At 47.2% G+C, this 18887-nt stretch overlaps 7 protein-coding genes across 7 annotated transcripts; 4 read left to right on the top strand and 3 right to left on the bottom strand.

The window, feature by feature from the left end:
- Nucleotides 1-917: 917 nt before the first annotated feature.
- On the top strand, nt 918-6130 carry I302_107685 (uncharacterized protein; the record flags this gene model as incomplete). The annotated part of the gene is made up of 4 exons (XM_019193186.1): nt 918-1985; nt 2073-4985; nt 5114-5352; nt 5437-6130. 4 exons carry the CDS (start codon nt 918-920, stop codon nt 6128-6130), a joined length of 4914 nt encoding a protein of 1637 aa, XP_019044663.1.
- A 765-nt stretch (nt 6131-6895) lies between these two features.
- On the top strand, nt 6896-8020 carry I302_107684 (uncharacterized protein; the record flags this gene model as incomplete). Its single annotated transcript, XM_019193187.1, has 6 exons — nt 6896-6929; nt 7012-7118; nt 7197-7423; nt 7520-7674; nt 7759-7915; nt 7975-8020. The coding sequence occupies 6 exons, from the start codon at nt 6896-6898 to the stop codon at nt 8018-8020; spliced, it is 726 nt and encodes a 241-aa protein (XP_019044664.1).
- A 746-nt stretch (nt 8021-8766) lies between these two features.
- I302_107683 (uncharacterized protein) lies at nt 8767-9999 on the top strand (the record flags this gene model as incomplete). Its single annotated transcript, XM_019193188.2, has 6 exons — nt 8767-8866; nt 9039-9163; nt 9215-9270; nt 9335-9540; nt 9649-9808; nt 9906-9999. The coding sequence occupies 6 exons, from the start codon at nt 8767-8769 to the stop codon at nt 9997-9999; spliced, it is 741 nt and encodes a 246-aa protein (XP_019044665.2).
- A 531-nt stretch (nt 10000-10530) lies between these two features.
- Nucleotides 10531-12104, bottom strand: I302_107682 (uncharacterized protein; the record flags this gene model as incomplete). Its single annotated transcript, XM_019193189.1, has 10 exons — nt 10531-10728; nt 10787-10884; nt 10940-11023; nt 11092-11238; nt 11305-11390; nt 11447-11491; nt 11552-11581; nt 11643-11735; nt 11787-11842; nt 11901-12104. 10 exons carry the CDS (start codon nt 12102-12104, stop codon nt 10531-10533), a joined length of 1041 nt encoding a protein of 346 aa, XP_019044666.1.
- Nucleotides 12105-12580: 476 nt separating this feature from the next.
- Nucleotides 12581-13909, top strand: I302_107681 (uncharacterized protein; the record flags this gene model as incomplete). The annotated part of the gene is made up of 1 exon (XM_019193190.1): nt 12581-13909. One exon carries the CDS (start codon nt 12581-12583, stop codon nt 13907-13909), a length of 1329 nt encoding a protein of 442 aa, XP_019044667.1.
- A 186-nt stretch (nt 13910-14095) lies between these two features.
- On the bottom strand, nt 14096-15558 carry I302_107680 (uncharacterized protein; the record flags this gene model as incomplete). Its single annotated transcript, XM_019193191.1, has 6 exons — nt 14096-14388; nt 14475-14558; nt 14628-14741; nt 14813-15009; nt 15108-15259; nt 15358-15558. 6 exons carry the CDS (start codon nt 15556-15558, stop codon nt 14096-14098), a joined length of 1041 nt encoding a protein of 346 aa, XP_019044668.1.
- A 487-nt stretch (nt 15559-16045) lies between these two features.
- Nucleotides 16046-18595, bottom strand: I302_107679 (uncharacterized protein; the record flags this gene model as incomplete). The annotated part of the gene is made up of 12 exons (XM_019193192.1): nt 16046-16077; nt 16137-16170; nt 16260-16496; nt 16589-16704; nt 16783-16904; nt 16997-17392; nt 17476-17603; nt 17668-17706; nt 17772-17878; nt 17938-17998; nt 18053-18141; nt 18226-18595. 12 exons carry the CDS (start codon nt 18593-18595, stop codon nt 16046-16048), a joined length of 1731 nt encoding a protein of 576 aa, XP_019044669.1.
- Nucleotides 18596-18887: the final 292 nt, after the last annotated feature.

The following is an 18887-nucleotide window of genomic DNA, read 5'->3' as shown; positions in this document are numbered from 1 at the left end:
TGATGTGATACTAGTAATTCAGGAACAGAACAGAACAAGTCGATTGATTGGGATGTGAAACGAATAAACCAAAAGTCACGTCACAGCATAGCATTTTACTCGTACTTGTCAACTTCTCCCCATTCGATGTCATTGCCTCTCTTGCCATCTTGACAATGTTTGAATAGTAATAGGAATAGGACCACTCTATCGGACAGGAAGAAGATATTCACACTCGGATCGGACCCAACGGATCATCACATCCCCTGTACATCTTGTTCGGCTCAGTTTCAAACCTTGTTGATATTGCCACCGAGCACCGAGCACCGAGCACCGAGTGCCAGTGTCAGTGCCAGTGCACGTGCAGTTGAACAGCAGAGTTTAGACATCGGACCACACCAGGTTTCATCAAGTACAACTCATCGCAGGATATCAATATCAATAGTTTAGGATTGGATCATGGTTGTTGTAGGATAGTAATAGTAGTGCACGTACTGTACGATCAAAGAAAGGGTCAGCCTAGCCAGTTAGACAGACAGGGGAAATCAAAAGTAAGTCTCGTCCCTCCCTCCCTCTTACTATCCTTTCTTTTCCGTAGTTAATCGCACACATCACACATACACACCGAATACCCCTTTACAATGCACAGTATCACCGTAATCGGAATACTCTATGTACATTGCCTTTTTGCTCCTTTGTCATATTGGGAACGGATTATCACCATTTCATCCTGATACTTCATCATCGATTCTCAGCTCCCTAAATTAACTACCAAACCACCATCCTCATCATCTTCTCCATTCTTTCATTCCTGTTACATATCTATAAAATCAAAATCACTCGACCAGACTGCTTTCTGGTACAGTACAACTAACATCTTCGATTGCATCATTCTGCCAGATCCAATTCTTGTTATATACAACCCACATCACAAAGAAATGGGTCTTTTATCAAGGTTCAAACACTCCTCTTCTCCTGCCTCGTCATCGAAACAAAGCCAACCTATCGACGATGATAAACCCACACCACCAAGTAAAGGTAATGGTCGACCCACTACGCCAACGTCGAAAACTCATCGTTCCCCCAATCCCAACCTCGATACTCCCTCCTCATCCAAATTGGTCAGACCGTCTATCCCAACCCCCTCACCTTCCAGTAACTCTATAACTTCGAAACTGGCCAAACCATTCAAGAAACAGAAGGGCAAAGAAAAGGAGAAACAGCAAGAAGATCCCATAAAAGGTACACCGTACGAATCCCACTCCCACTCACATTTACCTACCCCCACTCGCCCACATCAATCAAGGAACGTTTCTGCACCGAATTCACCATTGAATAGTAATCGGAAATTACCCATAAATAAACAACGAAGGTCAACGTTACTATCTTTTGATCCTCCCTTACCGCCTCAACCCAGCTCACCACTAGCCACGACCAACCCCCTATCTGCATCTACATCTTCTGCTGTCCACCTCCCTTCGTCGTCGCAGGAAGACAAGTATGAAGGAGAACAGGAAGAGCATATATTAGACCATAATCTGGAATATGACATTGCTTCGTCATCCAGACGGAAAGATCGAGTCACAAGTGGACAGTTCAGACAGGTCGGCGGGATATTGGGTCAACTGAATTTCGAAGTGGATTTGAAAAGTGATACACCCAGACAATCACCTCCTGAGAAATGGTTGAGGAGGAGTTCGAACCCCCCTGTACCTGTGCCGACTATCGTTTCTTCTGGTAACAGAAACGAGGTTCAAGATGATATCGATCCCGTTGGGATGACACCCTCGATGACGGATGAATCGATCGTCATCATTGACAAAGATGACGTACATCCAGATATTACCCAAGATACCTCCTTAGATTATTCGTCTACGAATAGCCCCATGGAACATGAGGATGAAGAGAACAGGATGGAGCTGTTGGAGTCGGCGGAGAAGAAAAACAAGTTCTGGAAGAGACAAAGACGGTCTAGTAAGACTCAAGTTGATAGTGAGGTCGAAAGGGTGAGTTGAGCCTGTTCGACTGGACTCTCATCTATCACATCCCTCGTCTTGCCAAAATGTAAAGCTGATTTCTACCGTCAATGCCAGTCCCACTCACCCACCCCTCGCAGAAACTCCCGAAACGATACTTCCCTGGATCTCACGAACAATCGACCATCATTCGATGCCAATCAGCCTGAACCCCAACCCCGTCAGCCTCGTCCACAGCAACTCCGTCGGCCCTCCTCCTCATTCTTCCATAACCCCTTTACACGTTCCGTCTCGCGTACATCCCTAGCACTAGACGATAACCCGAAACCTGACGATGGGTCATTTCAACTAAGAGGCTTCAGACATGTATCAGGAATGATGGAAGTGGAAGGTGCGGGGGAACTCGAAAACTACTTGGCCCACGTCAGGAAGGAACCTCGATCATCCATCTCTTCAGGTGATCTTTTGACCTCGCCCATAATGGGAAATAACGAAATCCCATCGCCTTCAGCGTTGATTTCGACTTCTGGTGGAATACCTAGTCCACCAGTTTCTTACGCTGGTACACCACGTCAACCTCCTACCTTCCCACTTTCCAGACCGGCAAGTATAGCCAATTCCCTTGGTTCAGCCACTGGCGACGAGTTCATATCAGCCACGAAAGTCAGTGTGGCAGCATTCAGGAAGGGGATAAGAAGACCTAGCGAAACACTTGTAACGATGAGCGATTCCGGGCATGGTGTACCTACTTCGAGACATGTATCGGGTCAACATTCCCACCTGCATCGAGATATTGGGGATGACGACGATGATGATGATTTGCCATTGGGTATGATCAGGGGTAAAGACATGAGGAGGGAGAACAGCTCGCAATCTCTCTCAAGTATGAGAGGGACTGGTACCCCCTCGGGTGCTGTGGGTGGAAGACCAGCTACGATGTTTGATCAAATCAATAGGAAGACCTCTCCTGCGCCTGCCTCATCTGCGATTGCTGCGAACGCGACGAAGGAAGGATCTGCCAGTCCAGCGATATTACAACGACAACTCAGTTCAGAAGTGGTAGATCGAAAGAAGACTCCCAGCCCCTTTGCAGTAGATAAGAAACTCTCACCAAGCCCTAGCCCGATTCCATCTTCATCCGATATTACACGTAGAGGTAGTCCAGCGCTGGGTAAGGCTCAAGATATACCTCGAAGACCCAGCCCCAATCCTGGACTTAGCTTTACTGTCCACCGTCAAAGACAGGGAGGAGGTCATACGAGGAATGGAGGAGGTTCGGGAGGAAGTGGGTTTGTGGTTAAGAGTACTAGATTGACAAGGGACGATCTCCTGCCCAAGCATGGAACCTCTCCTGCTACGTCTGGACCATCTACTCCCAATCCTCAACAATCCGAATCGGCAGATGCGACCACGACAAGTGAAGATTTCGTCACCTCGCCAGAAGAGCTCGATCCGATCGATGGGTATTTCTCTCACCTCGCTCCGCTCATACATGATCATTCGGCAGTGGCAGCGGCATCCCTCCCACGTCAGCCCAGCCCGTCCCTCGCACCTGGACCACCCGTCGCTCCTCTCCCTCTCCCTCAGGTGGACGACGCAACTCCCAAATCACTCAACCTCCCTCTCCCGCCCGATCAGATGCCTGATACTCCGCCTAAACCACCTTCTGATCTTCCTCAAACCCATACTTCACCCCGAGCAGAGAATAGAAAGAAGTTGTCGTTGTTGGAGGAGCCTATGAAGATCATCTCGGGATTATGGACCTCTGCGCCGACGGATGATGGGTTCGATCCTGCTTTTGTACTTTCCTCGATGGACGCCTACGGAGGTGACGAGCAGCAATCTTTAGGAAGGGAGATGGGCCATCATCCAAACCCACATCCCCCTTCGGCCAATGTACGACCCACCACATCTGGTTCAGATGGAGAAGAGAGAATAAGATCACCCCTATCTGAGAGATTGGCGGGTATAGCTTCTTCAACAAGTACGAATAACCTCCCGAAACCTTCTTTATCGCAGATCAAGACTCAGGACGATGGCTATGCTTCGGAGAAGGTTAGATCGCCAATGTCGGATTCTACTATATCTCCTGCCACAACGGTCCCTCCCCCTCATTCTGCTTCTGCCGAAAAGGGCCCAACTCGTCCCGTACCACCCAAAGAAATCGTTAAATCCAGCTTCGCTCGCGCAAGGAAACCTTCAAACAAGTTTGAGGATACCGATGAGAGCGATGAGGAGAGCGAGGATGAGAGTGGTACAGTGGAGAGCTCCGGTACGACGCCTCAATCCAGGACCAAAGTCCAAGTTGGAGCTGGAAAGAGGAATAGCGTAGAGAGGAAAGTACCTCATGGACCTAGAAAACCGTCAGTGAATAATCGGAATAGGGATGGGAATAGGAAACGTGTATCTTCGATGTTTGATACGTCTACCACTGCGTCTAATAGACCAGTAAACGAGACCGATGATAGATCGCTTGGGGTGGCGAGGAAGACAATTGGGAAATCACCTAGCGTATCTAATATGCCTAGATCTACTAGTGCGTTGGGTATCTTGGGAGGGACTGACAATAGGAGGGATATAGGGGTGGTGGGACAACGACCCAAGACATTGATGGAATTGGGTCCGATCGTCCAGCCTTTGAAGGATCGGTCGGGCAATCATCCTACTTCGCCTGTAACCGCAACCTCTTCTAGACTCAACATCACTTCTACAGATCCAAGGTCATCCTCCTCTGGTAACGGAAGGACATCACAACAACGCCAATACTCTTCCAACGGCAACGATGAGAGAAAGAAACCAACATCAGCGATCGAACGATCCCCTGCTCAGACACTTATCAAGCTCCCACCTGACGTGGAGGAGAAAAGGAAGACTGCTAGTCCCGATAGTTCGCGGTCGGCCACTACGGGCGGAAGTGTTAATTACCAGCCTTTGACGCCTAAGGAGTCGGAGGGGAGGAGGTTGGGGAGGGAGGTTATGCCTGGTAAGCCTGGAATTGGGGCTGGGACTGGGGTTGGAGGAAGTAAACAGGTGAGTTGGGTTTGGTTGATTCTGCTCTGTGGGAGTGGGAGGGGAAACCTGGTGAAGATCACTGAGCTTCTGTAAACATGTTTTGTGGTGAAAAGGGTATATGTGCTGATATCACCCCTCATCAATAGTTGACTTACCCAGATTCCTCTTCTCAAGGTGACACCATCTCCCACTCGAAAAATGCTGTTACACATAATAGACAAAGAAGCTATTCCTCGATGGGTCAAAACCAACCTCAGTTTCAAACCAACCAGTCGAACATGAATATGAATATGGGATATGATCAGAACCAGATGGGTATGATGGGCAAGATGCCTCAAATGAGTATGGGCATGGGGATGCAGGGCATGGATCCTGAGGCTATACGGTGAGCCATACATCTCACCATCTACCACTTCTTTGATCCACTACCCGACTCAGATCATGCGCTGACATCCGGACACTTGCTCAGCAACATGATGAAGCAACAGTGGCAAATGCAATTCATGGCCGCCGCCTACCGAGCTTCGGAGGAGGAGTGGGAAAGGGCGTCTTGCGTTTCGGGTCAGACCAACCAGACTGTACCTGCGTCCTTCGGTCAGGCATCAGGAGGATACGGCCAACAGCCCTTCGCACCGATGCAACAGATGGGATGGATGGGACAGTACCCCAATCCAATGGGTATGGGAGGGTACGGGTACCCTCAAGGAATGTTCCCTAATCCTAATCAACCGTTCGGATATCCCATGACCCCTCAATCGCCTGGACCAGGATTTGGTTCCTCCTCCCACTCCCAAGGGGGGATATACTCGTACGGTACCAGCGGGGGAGGCGCCCAATCTGTATTCGGAGGTGAATTCGGCCCACCACCCATCACACCGTCTCAGAGATTCATGAATAATAGCCATCAATATCAACAGGCACCCCCTCCATTACCTCCGAACAGTCAACAGGAGATAGCTAGAAATACGAGGGGACGACATAATTCCTCAAATCAGTCACAATCGGTTTATATACCCTCCAACCTTAGTTCAGGGGTGAATGCCTCGCCTACGTTGCCTCCTCCTAGTAGTTGGGGGAGAAGGACGGGGTCGCGAGATTGGTCGGATCTGCCTTCGCAGGGACAGAGGGGGAAGGCTAGACCACAGACTCAATTTATCAATTGATCCAGCTTGTGTCGATATTCAGCAATCAAACTTCCGAAATGAGCCCCTAGACTCAATGTATCAGTTGAAGCAATGGAGACTACCAATTCCGAAGCGGACGGAAACGATCATCTAACGCAACCACGCTCGATATGTAATGTAAATAACGACAATCAGAATGACCATTCGCTGTGTCTCACGCCGATTCCGAATATAATGATTCACCCATCCACAACTGCTTGTATATATAATAACGTTCCAACTCATCCATTCATTCACTCATTCATATACTTTGCATCGATCAGAACAACAATAATAGTATGCTCTATTATAATACCTTCTTGGAATTGTACATGGACTTTTGTGATGTATTTTCAGTATTTGACTTGAAGTACCAATGTCACGTTTCTGGTACGTTCCTTTCGTCGGGTCTTTTGTGTTTCTCATGCATTCATTCATAGGTCTCATCACCCATCTCCCCTTGTGACTGGTCCGTCCTTTCATTCAGGTATCGCGTCTCGGCGGATTTTCATCAATGTACGGATGATGAAGGGGGAGGTAATCACGCCGGTCTTTTGTGTGATATGTTTAGCCTTTTCTTTTCTTCTCTTGAATCTGGTCTTTCTGTCAGATAACATAACAATGAATCTGGTCTGATAATTGCATTGGTATTAACACCTCGATCTTGACCTGAAATATAATAATACTGCGCCATACCGTATCGCAACCTCTTGAAGAGTCCAGGTACCTATCTATCTAACTTAATCAAGTCATAACTATTGTACCATGTTATCTCCTCGCTTGACCCTTGTTTGTCTGTGTGAGTGGAACGCCTACTGTCCTGATATCTGTGAAACAACTCGCTGACACGGTCCCACTGTATATAACTTATATTGGAATAGCATTATTGTGCTGCTCCTCTTTCACCCAAGCTACACTCGATAAGAGGGACTTCAACTACACACCCCTCCAATCGCAGGATAGTCCGAAAATCGAGGAGATCCATCATGTAAGTTTTATCATGCTATCTTCTATGCGTGGGTGTATTGGCATCGCTGAAAACGGTGTGATAATAATCCGATCACAGAAAAAATGGGATAGTCATTGGCTGATGGCTCCCGTTGGAGCCCTCGCGCACACGCAGAAAGACAAGTTGAAGAGCGTATTTAAATCGAAAGGCGAGGGCGAGAAGGGAGAGACCCAAAGTGCCGATTTCACATTGTATGATTCCCAAGGTCACGAGCAAACTTTGACGATCAATCAGAGTGAGATTCTGGGTGATGCCGATTGGACCAAGGCGGACGATGGTGTATGGTGGGTTGGGGTTCATCCGTTGGTTACGGCTGCACGGATCCACGGATCCAGCTGAGCTGATCGCCATTTTTGCTTTCTTTGGTATCTCTATATCAGGTGGTCTCCAGGGATCGAAACGGCCGGTCTGAAGATGAAAGGGTATCTCGGACTGGACGAAGAGAAGACAAGCCGAGGTGATCCCGTGAAAGCTTTCAAGATGTTGACTAATGAGCGAGCGACGCTGGAAGCTGTGCGTGATAAAGATCGATTCAGTGAGTGATCAAAAGTCAAACTCAGCCTACAAATCCTCTTGCTTTTTGATGATTGTCGTCGTTGATGTTGTGGAACCCTTACAGCGGAGATACTTCACCGAGCGCAAGATATCCCCGTCATCATGGGTACCTCATCCGGTGGGGACGACCAATTGAGCCTGAGAAGCCATACGTGGCATACCATCCTCTCTTACACCGAGAGAGACGACGATGAAATCAATGGCGAGGTCGTCAAAGATGCGTGAGTTGCCTGATATCACCGTCTGATCTGCGCTGACGCATGTGTGATCGTGCTCGTAGAGTTATCTATTGGAATTTCGATAAGAACAAGAAAGACGGTATATAATTTGATACTTTCTTCGAGGCCACCAGGCTGGTAGTCTTTCTAGATCCTTAAGGCGAACGTGACTTCTTTCAGCCCTGAGACGCATCGTGCTTCGTGTTTAACTATACTGTAGTTTTGTAATATGCTTGATCATGTAAAGTAAATCATCGTATACCCCCTATGCACCATGGATTTGTTTGTCAGAAATAGGCCGAGTGCCGTTGGTTAAAACAGTTGTTTGTGGCAAATCCAAGGGAAGTCCTGATACAGCTGAGTCCTTCCTATTCTTGTTTCCAAATTGCGATCTGCTCAATCAACCTGTCGAAAGATTCTGTCTTCCTTTCAGAAACAGCATCCTAATTGATCACTCCTGCCGTCCTTTGACCTTCTCCCATCCCCCTTGATACGCCAATCGACCCAAAGGGACAATGAGAGTCAGGTCAAAACATGAAAGGGAGGTGTATCACCTGACGATCAAACGGGGACAATATAACATACATTACTGCAAAGTATATGAGGTGGACCACACATTGCCGTATCGTACTGACTTCAAGCAGCTCATTACCTGTATATGCCAAACTGCCGATATCGTTCAAGCATCATCCTCAACACCTACTGTACCTATAAGTGGACCTGTTATAATGGTTTTTCTCAAGTATTCACACGCACGCGGTATGTCCCGTACCATGTAGACGCCGTGTTCATCAGCTGATAGTTTGAGATATGCTTGATGTCTAGCCCTCTTATCTTCACTTGCGCTGGCGCAAATGACTCTGGGCGCGGTACTTACAAAACGAGAAGAGGAGGAAGCATCGATGCATTCGTTGTGCAATGATGATAAGCTTGGTGCATCGGTTTACCATAAAAGTGAGGTTTCTCTGACATCTGTACCCCACGCCCAAGAACACTGCATTTGATCTTACAGCATACTGTGGTTCCAATCCCAGACCATATATGTTCTCATATTTGATCCGTATCTTTCCTGTTGCGCAATTATGCGACTGGCTCATCCATTTCTTGTTTCTTGGTTCTACATCAGGCGATACCAACTGGGACACAAGTTGGCTTGGAGCCTCCATCGGAGCGTTTGCCCATGCCGATCCCGATACTTTGAAACAACGATACACGAAGGATGGTAAAGCGCTCGAATCGTGCGAAGACAAGGTCAGTGAGATCACCATCAAGTTGACCCAGCCTGACGGGAAGGACCATTAGACCAAAGTCGCATATGATGATCTGCCTAAAGATACCGATAAGAAAGATGATTCCTGGTGAGTGATTGAACCCACATTCCCCGGGTCGGTCTATCATTCTAATTTGTCGATCATCTCCTAGGCTAGTGGCGGCATTCCAAACCGCCGCAAACCGCATGGGCGGATATCTGGGATTGGAAGATAAATCGATCGCGTTCGGTGATCCCTCAGATGCGTATTACATGCTGAGCGGTAAATGGCCATTGATGACTCACCTCGATGGAAATAATCCAGACGGTGACGCAGAGAACCTCGTCGGTGGACCAGACACAGATAAAGATGTATTATGTAAGGTTCCAGTCGTCATCGCACGCTCCAATCGTATTGCTCAGTGTACATACCGAATGTCATGTACCACGGCTGACTCTCCAGTCATTGTTTTTACCTTGACTGTAGTCGCATTACTCGAGAAGTGCAATGACCAACCAATCATTTTCGGAACAGGTGCGAATCCCGATCGGAGTGACGAAAACCTACAACCGTGGACTTGGTACGGTGTTACGAACGTCAACTACGGTGACCCTGAAGAAGGGAAAAAGCCTTATACAGACGCCCAGTAAGTACGGTCATCTCACATTTTCAGTACAGTACTGTACCTAGACCAGGAAGGTAGCATATAGTGCGGATTGGCTAATGATTATGGTGTGACGTAGTATCGTGTTCTGGCATGGGAAGGAGAATTGGGAAAAGGTATTGAAGTTTGGCGATCTTTATGATGATATCAGAAAAGTTGTTCACTTCGAGTAATATCGTAATTCATCTCAACTATAACCTATAGTAAACTTCTGTCAAAAGATTGATGGTATGGTTTCGGTAGAATGCAGATGCTTTTGATTTGATCTGATGTCAACATCGTGCATCTGCGTGAACATACAGGAACAATCAGATGTACCCCCCCGACCACCGCGACACTTCCATAGCAGACCAAATTTCATATACACAGCTTCTACGTAGGTTTTCTGACACTTCACTTTCTTTTTCCTCTGCTCTCTGCTACGAATATGTGGTAAGCTGTTTACTCGAGTGACTGTTCGTCGCTTTTACAGGATACATTTCGGAATCCGAACCAGAATAAAGAGAGAGAGCTGAAGTTCTTTGCCGATGAAAGAAGAAACGGTCTTCTCGAGGTAGTATGCAAGTGGAACGACCAGTAAAGTAAGTAATAAATCAGTATAAGCAAAGGTTCTCACGACTACATAGTTGAACGCATGAAATCTGCTATAATCTTTCAGTCTGTCAACTCTACAACTTCGTTCCATCACATCACATGATGGAAGATTAGAAGTTGAATCTCTCTCTGAGCGATTGTCCCATCTCCTTGAGAGTCTCGTCGACCGACCTGTACTTCAAGCCAAGCACTCGAGTAGCTTTCGACCCATCATGTATGATAGACTCAGCAGTGAGCTTCTTCTTGTACTCTGAATCGTCATTTCCTTTAGGGATGTTCTTGAGATCTGGGAAGTCTCTAGCGATTTGCTGTTTCCGCGATAAGGTCAGCTTCACAGCCTTGTATCTGCTTCCAGGATACACTCACAAGCACATAATCGTTACCGCTGACTGGTCCGTTACCCGTGATGAACCTTTCCCCGCTGGCTTCGGGAGTGGTCAGAGCGAGGACATGTCCAAGGGCAGCTGAATACCGTATATCAGCATATGGCGATAGACAATTATGCAAACGCGAACTCACTATCCCGCACATCTACATAATTCATTCCACCAGATGGTAAGTCCTTTTCGGTCTTTTCACCTTTCAGCCATGAGTAGTATACAGCTACACACGTACGATCCCATCAGCCGTGTCAAAGAGGTAGGCAGAGAAGAAAGGAGCGCCAAGCTTACCAACAGAGGTATTAAGTGATTCTGGGCTATCACATTGATGGATGATTGGTCCCAAAACCAAAGGTGGGTTGATAGCCACACCGTCGAAAGAAGGTTTGTTATCTGAGAAGAACTTCCAAAAGGCTCTTTCGGCAAGGGCTTTACTGGCTATACTCACAGACAGAGAAATTAGCATGAGACCGGACACCAAAAAAGAGGCCCATGTTGACCCACCTCGATATTTGGCTTGTCCAGAAGCGTTCTTTCCCTGCTGTTCACATTCCTTAGGGGAAACATCGTTCCAGTCCTTCTCAGTGAATCTAGTTGGTCGTCAGCATCAATGTATACTGAGGTAGGTAGAACGATATAAACTCACGTATGGGGAGGCTTGATGTTCGAGTTCATGACTGAGGCGACGGAACTGTTCGCACAAGTCAGCTTTTGTCAATGACAGATTCAGAGATTCAAGGATTGGGCGTACCTCGTGACGACGACTCTTTGAACATTTGGGCTGTACGGTAGAGATGATTAGTGGGACGATCAGGTTTAGATGCAAGATGTGTGGGGCTCACTTGTTCTTCTTCAGACTTTCAAGAACTCCTACCGTACCTTGAATGGCAGGGGTGAAAAGCTCCTCCGGCTCTTCAGCGTTGAAGTGGAATGGACTAACATCACAAGATGAGTGCCGAGCCGCGGGGAGCTAAGAGAAGACTTACCTAGCCATATGGGCAACACCATCGACGCCCTTGACAGCTTCATCGAACGCGCCGTCCTACGATGTCATATCTTAGCAATCGATGCACTCTTGCGAAGGAGAGAGCCGTCCTCACCTTGCCAATATCCTCAACGATCGCATACTCAAAAGTCCCTTTCTTGCCCTTGAAGAGATCCTTCAGGTAATCTCCTTTACCTGTACTTCTGACAGTACCTCGCACATTATACCCTTGATCCAGAAACGCTTCGACGGTATGCGAAGAGATATACCCCGAAGCACCTGTGACAAGGACTAATGAACCTGGTTTGATAGCTGGCATCTTTGTTATCTTTCTATGGATCTGTCTGATGAACTGTATGATGAAGGATTTAGTCTAAGCTGGTAGGAATAGAATGAATGTGGGCGTTTTTGAAGCTTATGACGGTGATTGATCCTGTTTATATACGTTGTGAGATGGATGTGGAGGTGGTGGAGGTGAGATGACCCATGATCGTCATCCTTCTGCGTGGGTTACATCCTCACATCTCATCTCATCTCCGTCATTTCCGGTCCGAAAGAATGCCACAGGAAGGGTACTCATTCATGTTCGGACATCGCCGATGCACCGCGTCATAATGGTGAGCAGTTGTCGTGCAATTGCATGGGTTCATGGATCAATGATCTATTTTAAGATTGGTACCATGTGGTAGTGAATTAGGTGATGATAAGCAGTTTAAGTATAAATAATCGCTATAAGATTCCAGCGATACTAATCATGGTAGCGACTAGTCTCATCCCAGAGAAATTGCTATCAGGATGTACGAGAAACCTCATCAGTCCTCCACATACATCATCCACACCTCCCTTCTGTTCAACTCCCGAACCCTCAAGTTCGATACGGACCAATCTATAACCGTCAATCCCAAGACCGGTCGGATAGTCAGCGTTACCCCCACACCACCGAATCTCAGCCATGTGTCATACCCGGACCTCGATCTAAGAGGATGCACAGTCTTACCAGGATTTGTCGATGCCCATGCGCACGTATTCGTCCATCCATATACCGAGACTCCAGCATTGAATCAAGAACGGGACGAATCACTTACCGAGCGGGTCCTCAGAGCGGGGAATAATGCCAAAGCAGGGTTGAAAGCTGGATTCACCACGTACAGAGACCTCGGAACGGAGGGGGCATTCAATGCTGATATCGGTGTGCGAGACGCCATTAGTAGGGGGATCATACCTGGACCTAGGCTGTTTGTGGCTACTGAGGCATTGGCAAGTACAGGAGGATATGAGATACGCCATGAGAACAAGATTGGAGGGACGAGTGTTCCTAGGTTGTCGGATGTGTGTGATGGAGTTGACGGGGTCAAGATGGGAGTACGAAGGAGGTTAGGAGCAGGAGCAGATGTCATCAAATTCTATGCGGAGTATCGACGAAGAACATTAAGGTTCCCTCAACCCGCCTGGCCGGGATCACAGTCTATCAGATATCCTCCGTATGCTACTGGTGGAGGGAATGCGATTCTCAGCTCCATGAATCCCCCTTCGACCCTATTCGACCAAGAGGAGATGAACGCCATAGTCCAGACCGCCAAAAGGGCAAAATGTCCTGTAGCTTCCCATGCGAGCTCCCCCGAGGCGGTCATAATGGCTTCCAACGCCGGCGTCACTTCCATCGAACATGGCTCGTTACCTTCTGAAGAATCCCTGAAGGCCATGAAGAAGAACGATACGATTTATGTCCCTACCCTGTGTGTAGCAGATATCGAATTGGATGATAAAGAATTTAGGAAAGCGATATTGGGTCATGCGAGAAAAGCAAATGAGATGGGTATAAGACTTGCGACGGGTGGTGATACGGGGGAATCCGCCCATGGTAACAATGTCAGAGAGTTGGAATTGTTCTTGGAAGCGGGTATATCGCTGGAAGATACCCTGCGAGCAGCCACGCTAGGAGGATGGGAAGCGTGTGGAGGTGATTGGTGTGGGTATAGATCTGGATGGGTGGGAGAGGGATGGCAAGCGGATTTGGTAGTTTTGGGTGGTGATTTGAGGGAAGATCAGGGTGCGTTAAGAAGGGTAGAGATGGTCATTAAGGATGGGAATGTTGTGGTGGATGGCGGTTTTATCATTGAATGATGGGTTATTCCCGTCTTGATACACATAGACTGGTACTCTCAGATATTAAATAGATCAGGCGAAGCACATGTCAAGACTCAAGACTCTTCATATTCTTCCCAAAATTGACAGTTTAAACATAAATCTCATACATGAATATTCTAGAACTTCTATCCGTATCAACCTTGTGTATCCACTCAGTGTAACTTATTGTTTACCAAACCTCTTGAACAGACTCTCACCCATCTCAGTCGTAGAGTCCTCCAAAGACTTATACTTGATGCCCAAGACCTTGGTTGCCTTCTCACCATTGAAGAGGTTCATACCCTTCGTGACCTCCTCGTACTCCCCAGGTTTACCCACAGGGATGTTCTTGGCATCTGGGAATTTCTTGTGAATGATATCGACAAAGGCTTGGCCAACGAGGTATCCTGCACCGGTGATAAACCTTTGACCCGAGGCTGACTCGGTTGTAAGGGCGTTGATGTGCGCTTGAGCAACTACAGACAAGCCCATGGCTCAGCTCAGATCATCTCACGGCGATGTGTTTACCGCTTTAACTACAAGATAAGATAACTAAACTTACCATCCTTCACGTCTACCCAATTACCCATAGGTCCAGGTAAGTCGGACTCTGACTTCTTGCCAGTTGCCCATTGCCAGAAGTAGGCTACAAAGATGTTTTGATGAGCATTTTAAGTTCCGGAACCTTCAAGAACCAGAATAAGAGATCACGCACCAACCGAAGTGTTGAGCTTCTCAGGCGAATCGACTTGGTGGATTACCTCACCGAGCACCAGAGGAGGGTTGATAGCGACGGCATCCCAAGAAGGTTTCTCATCTTCAATGAACTCTACGATCCAGCCGGAAACATCAGCTCTCGCGCATGTTATAGTTAACTAAAGGAAGTCGAAAATCACTTACTCCATAAGGCCTTTTCAGCCATAGTCTTAGAAGCCTGATAAGCGAATGCACCAGTAGATTCCAATCCGTTCTTTTCAACGTGGGGGATGGCATCTTCGTTCCAATCTTCCTCAGTGTAAACCACAGGGGGTTTCTTAGATGCCACACTCATGATGGATGCTACTGAGGAGGTGATTACTACTCTCTTTACACCGGGGCTAGTACATTCCAACGAATCAGTTATATTCCCACACCAGCCCACACGAGGTATAGGTCATGAAGAGGAGCGAAGGGTTGAGTTAAGATGCAAACTCACTTGTTCTTCTGGATACTTTTCAGAATACCAGTAGTCCCTTTCACAGCTGGTCCGATCAGTTCCTGAGGATCCTTGACTCCATCAGTGTAGAAGGGCGAAGCGAGGTGCGCGACCCCGTCAACTCCCTTGACAGCTTCGTCGAATACTCCGTCCTGCGTTCCAGTTCCATGATCAGCTAGTATCCTGTTATGGTGAACACCTTGAGGAGAAACCAAACCCAAACCCATCCGCCCTCATACGTAAAACTCACCTTGGTAATATCATCCACCAAAGTATATTCAAACTCCCCCAACCCTTTGAAAATCCCCTTAAGATATTCCCCCTTAGCCTCTGATCTGACGGTCCCTCTGACTCTGTATCCCTGTTCGAGGAATTGTTTGGCAGTGTGAGAAGCTATGAAGCCTGATGCTCCCGAGACTAAGATTAGGTCGCCTTTGGTGATTACTCCCATTGTGTTGTGAAGTTGATCTATATATTCGAAATCGACGATGGACGGTACGATGAAGGATCAATTATGCAGAAACAAACAAGAAGAAGAAAAAGAGGGAGACGGATATCCTAACAGGCTGACTGGTATATGTCCTTATTGATCGCTGACGTGATGACACCACATCCCTCGAGATTACCTCGGCATCCTCACTCAATTCGGTACATGATACCGTCAGGATACTTAACCAGCGGTGACGTGACTGCTACAAAGTGATGACAGTCGTTTCCGCAATTTACGGGAAATCGGATTTACCCGACGCTAAAGGGTAGGGCATAATCACGTTGTTATGAGCGGTCCTCACCTCGAGGAGATAGTGGACGAGAAAGGTATATACTGTATGCATGTATTGGGCTTGTCCGATCTATCAAAAGGAAAATGTATATATAGATATTTATAGATTATCTACGATTCTTTCCTCTTCGTCGTGTATTTCTGTACTCGTCTCATCCTAGACGTTTTGCTTTCGATTAGGCAAGAAAGCTAGCACGAGGGTTTAACTCATCAGCTGTATGCTCTGTAATAGGCATTGCACGACTTACCAATAGCCAAAGTAGATAACCAAGCTCCTCCCGCCTAAAATACATCACCGCGTCATCAGCCTCAATCATAGGACTCAATGCCTCACCGTATGGATGGGTAGGAAGATGGAGAGAAATACTCACTGCTAACCATAATACCCCTGGCGAATCCGATCCATGATACACCGACCCACCAACAACAGGAGCGATGATACTTGCGATCCTGCCCAGGGTAGATAACATCCCACTGGTAGATCCTCTGAATGTAGCTGGGAAAGCTTCAGGTGTGTATGCGTATAGGAGTGCGGCATAGAGGGACTGGAACCAGTATTCCATGGCGTTGAAGCCGATATTGGCGGCACGGGAGTCGACGAGTTGATACTGTGTTGAATTGAATGATATTAGTCCTCGATGTGTAGAGTTTCACCAATTTAAGGAGGGAAGATAGGCGTCACAAGTAAAGATAAACTTACCAGAGCCAATGATGCGCCCATGAGAGCAGAGGAAATCACCATAATCCACCTTCTGCCGAATTTGGAGAAACCAGTTATCCACGCTGCTATCAGCGTTGCTGTGACACCGGGTGTATCTGTGTTTTACATGTTAGCTCCCGTATTATTCTGATTTCGAAGGGGGTGTAACTTGGGCTTGAGTTGTTAAGACTCACATATCCATATGTAAGATCTATAGGTATCTTCCACACTTCCATCCGCATCTATACCTTTCGCCTTCAAGATAAGAGGCAGGAAATAACCGGCGAGAGCGAATGACCAGAAGAGCGCCATATAGCTAAGCAGGGGAGGATCAGCTTACGACCTGACACATATCATCCTCTTTCAAAGGGGATATCCAGATATGTTGCGGAGATTGAGTCGACTCACGCAATAGCCAAACTAACAAACAACCAAACATATATCCTCTCCTTGAACATCCCTTGCAAATGCCCAAAAGTCTTTTGAAATCCACCTATCGTGGCCTTCTTCAATGCTTCTCCCGTTGACTCGTCCTCACCATGGGATTCACTAGGGTACTGAGCCGGAGGCAATCCCCTCATCCTCCTCTCCTCTTCGTAATCTAAAGTCTTGAAATCCTGTAAAGTCAAAGTAGGAGGTTTCTCACTCTTGTTGAATATCGAAATGGAATGCAGTACGTCTAAGGCGTGGGCATCATGTCCCTTCGATAAGAGGTATTTGGGTGATTCACGAAATTTGAAGACTGCGAATCGTAAGAAGAAGATGAGGAGGGTGAAGAAGCCTAGGATCATTATTGTGTATCTCCTACAATCCCACCAAACCAATATCAGCTGATATTCTGTTTTGGAGTAGAGAGGAGAAGGGGACGGGAGGAAGGTAGAACGTACCATCCCATATTGTTCGACCTGCTACAGCAAGGCGCTTCGCTGATATTACATGATTTCAGGGATGTGTCGCATGAGTATTTGGGGATGAGAGCGAAGGCTAGTAATGATACGGCTACTGTACCGATAGGCTAGCGAGTGCAATGCAAACAAGTCAGCTCGGGCATCAACCTAGCGACAGATGTGATTGCCTACCTGGAAAGTTGACAGAGCGGCGAGGAGGTATCGATTTTTCTATTTGCATTGAAGATGAGTAAGCTTCAGAACAATGAACAAGAAGGATTCAGGCATGGACTCACGGTAGGAAGGAACTCCAAAGTTATAGTAGCATCCACAGGGATATTACCTCCAACTCCCAGTCCGATCAAACAAGCGAGTAGACAAGTCAAGGCGTAGTTGGAAGGAGCTGCAGGAGTCTATCAGTTGCCAATTCTGCTTTTAGTTGGAAGATATCATCTGACTTACCGGCAAAACAGAGTCCGAACACTGTAGAGAACAGACAAGTAAAGTTGAAACACCATCGTCTCTGAACATCCTTTTAGCACGTTTCACATGACGCGCCAATTGAAGGTGTACTCACCCCGACGATGTCAACCAATAAACCCCAGCCAAAAGCACCGATGCACAGACCAAAGTTGAAAGCAGTTGAGAGCGCACCGATCTGGGAGTCTGATAGGCGAGAGCGGTGTCAGCACTTGTACACGCAAATACTAGACAAGACAAGCAGATCTCAATAATGGTAAACGGACGCACCAGGTACACCCAACTCCTGTTGGATAGCCCCGCCAACCAACCCAAAAGCCTGTGCCCAACCCAAATCCAAGAAATATCCCAACCCGCAAAGCGTGAAGACACACCACTGATACCTTCCCATACCCATCTCATCTAATTCTCTATTGATCAACAACGATTTCTTCTCGTACAACGACAGATCCGTGAAATCCCTATCACCCAGCTCCTCACTCGACACCAGATCAGCCATCTTACGGATCTTGACACGTATCTCCTGGGTGGTCATCCGATTGAGCACCCTTCTACTACTTGTCGTTCTGACTCTAGGTCGATCCGTTCCTCCATACTGAACACTCCCTGCATTACCTGTGAGAGGCTCTCGTTCGGCCATTTTGAGTAAAGGGATACCGTCTTCGTCAAAATCGAGGTCGGAATCTAGAATATCTTCAAACTCGTCTTCACCCTCGGTTTCAGATTTATCGTCTTCGTCTACGATAGTTATTGGTGGAAGATCCACGATGTGTTCTAACGGTTGATTATGGGGAAGAGTGAACAACTCCTCGATTATGTTTTTGAGATACCACGAAATGGTGAACGTCCTTCTTCCAGGTTGATTATCCAATGAAGCAGGAATTGACGCGTGATACGTTTGATTCGATGAAGGAGAATGGGTGGATCAGCGA

The sequence above is a fragment of the Kwoniella bestiolae genome, chromosome 6 (assembly GCF_000512585.2).
Source record: "Kwoniella bestiolae CBS 10118 chromosome 6, complete sequence".
Lineage (NCBI taxonomy): Eukaryota > Fungi > Basidiomycota > Tremellomycetes > Tremellales > Cryptococcaceae > Kwoniella > Kwoniella bestiolae.
Note: the sequence above shows the minus strand (reverse complement) of the source record. Positions and strands in the feature narration are given on the sequence as shown.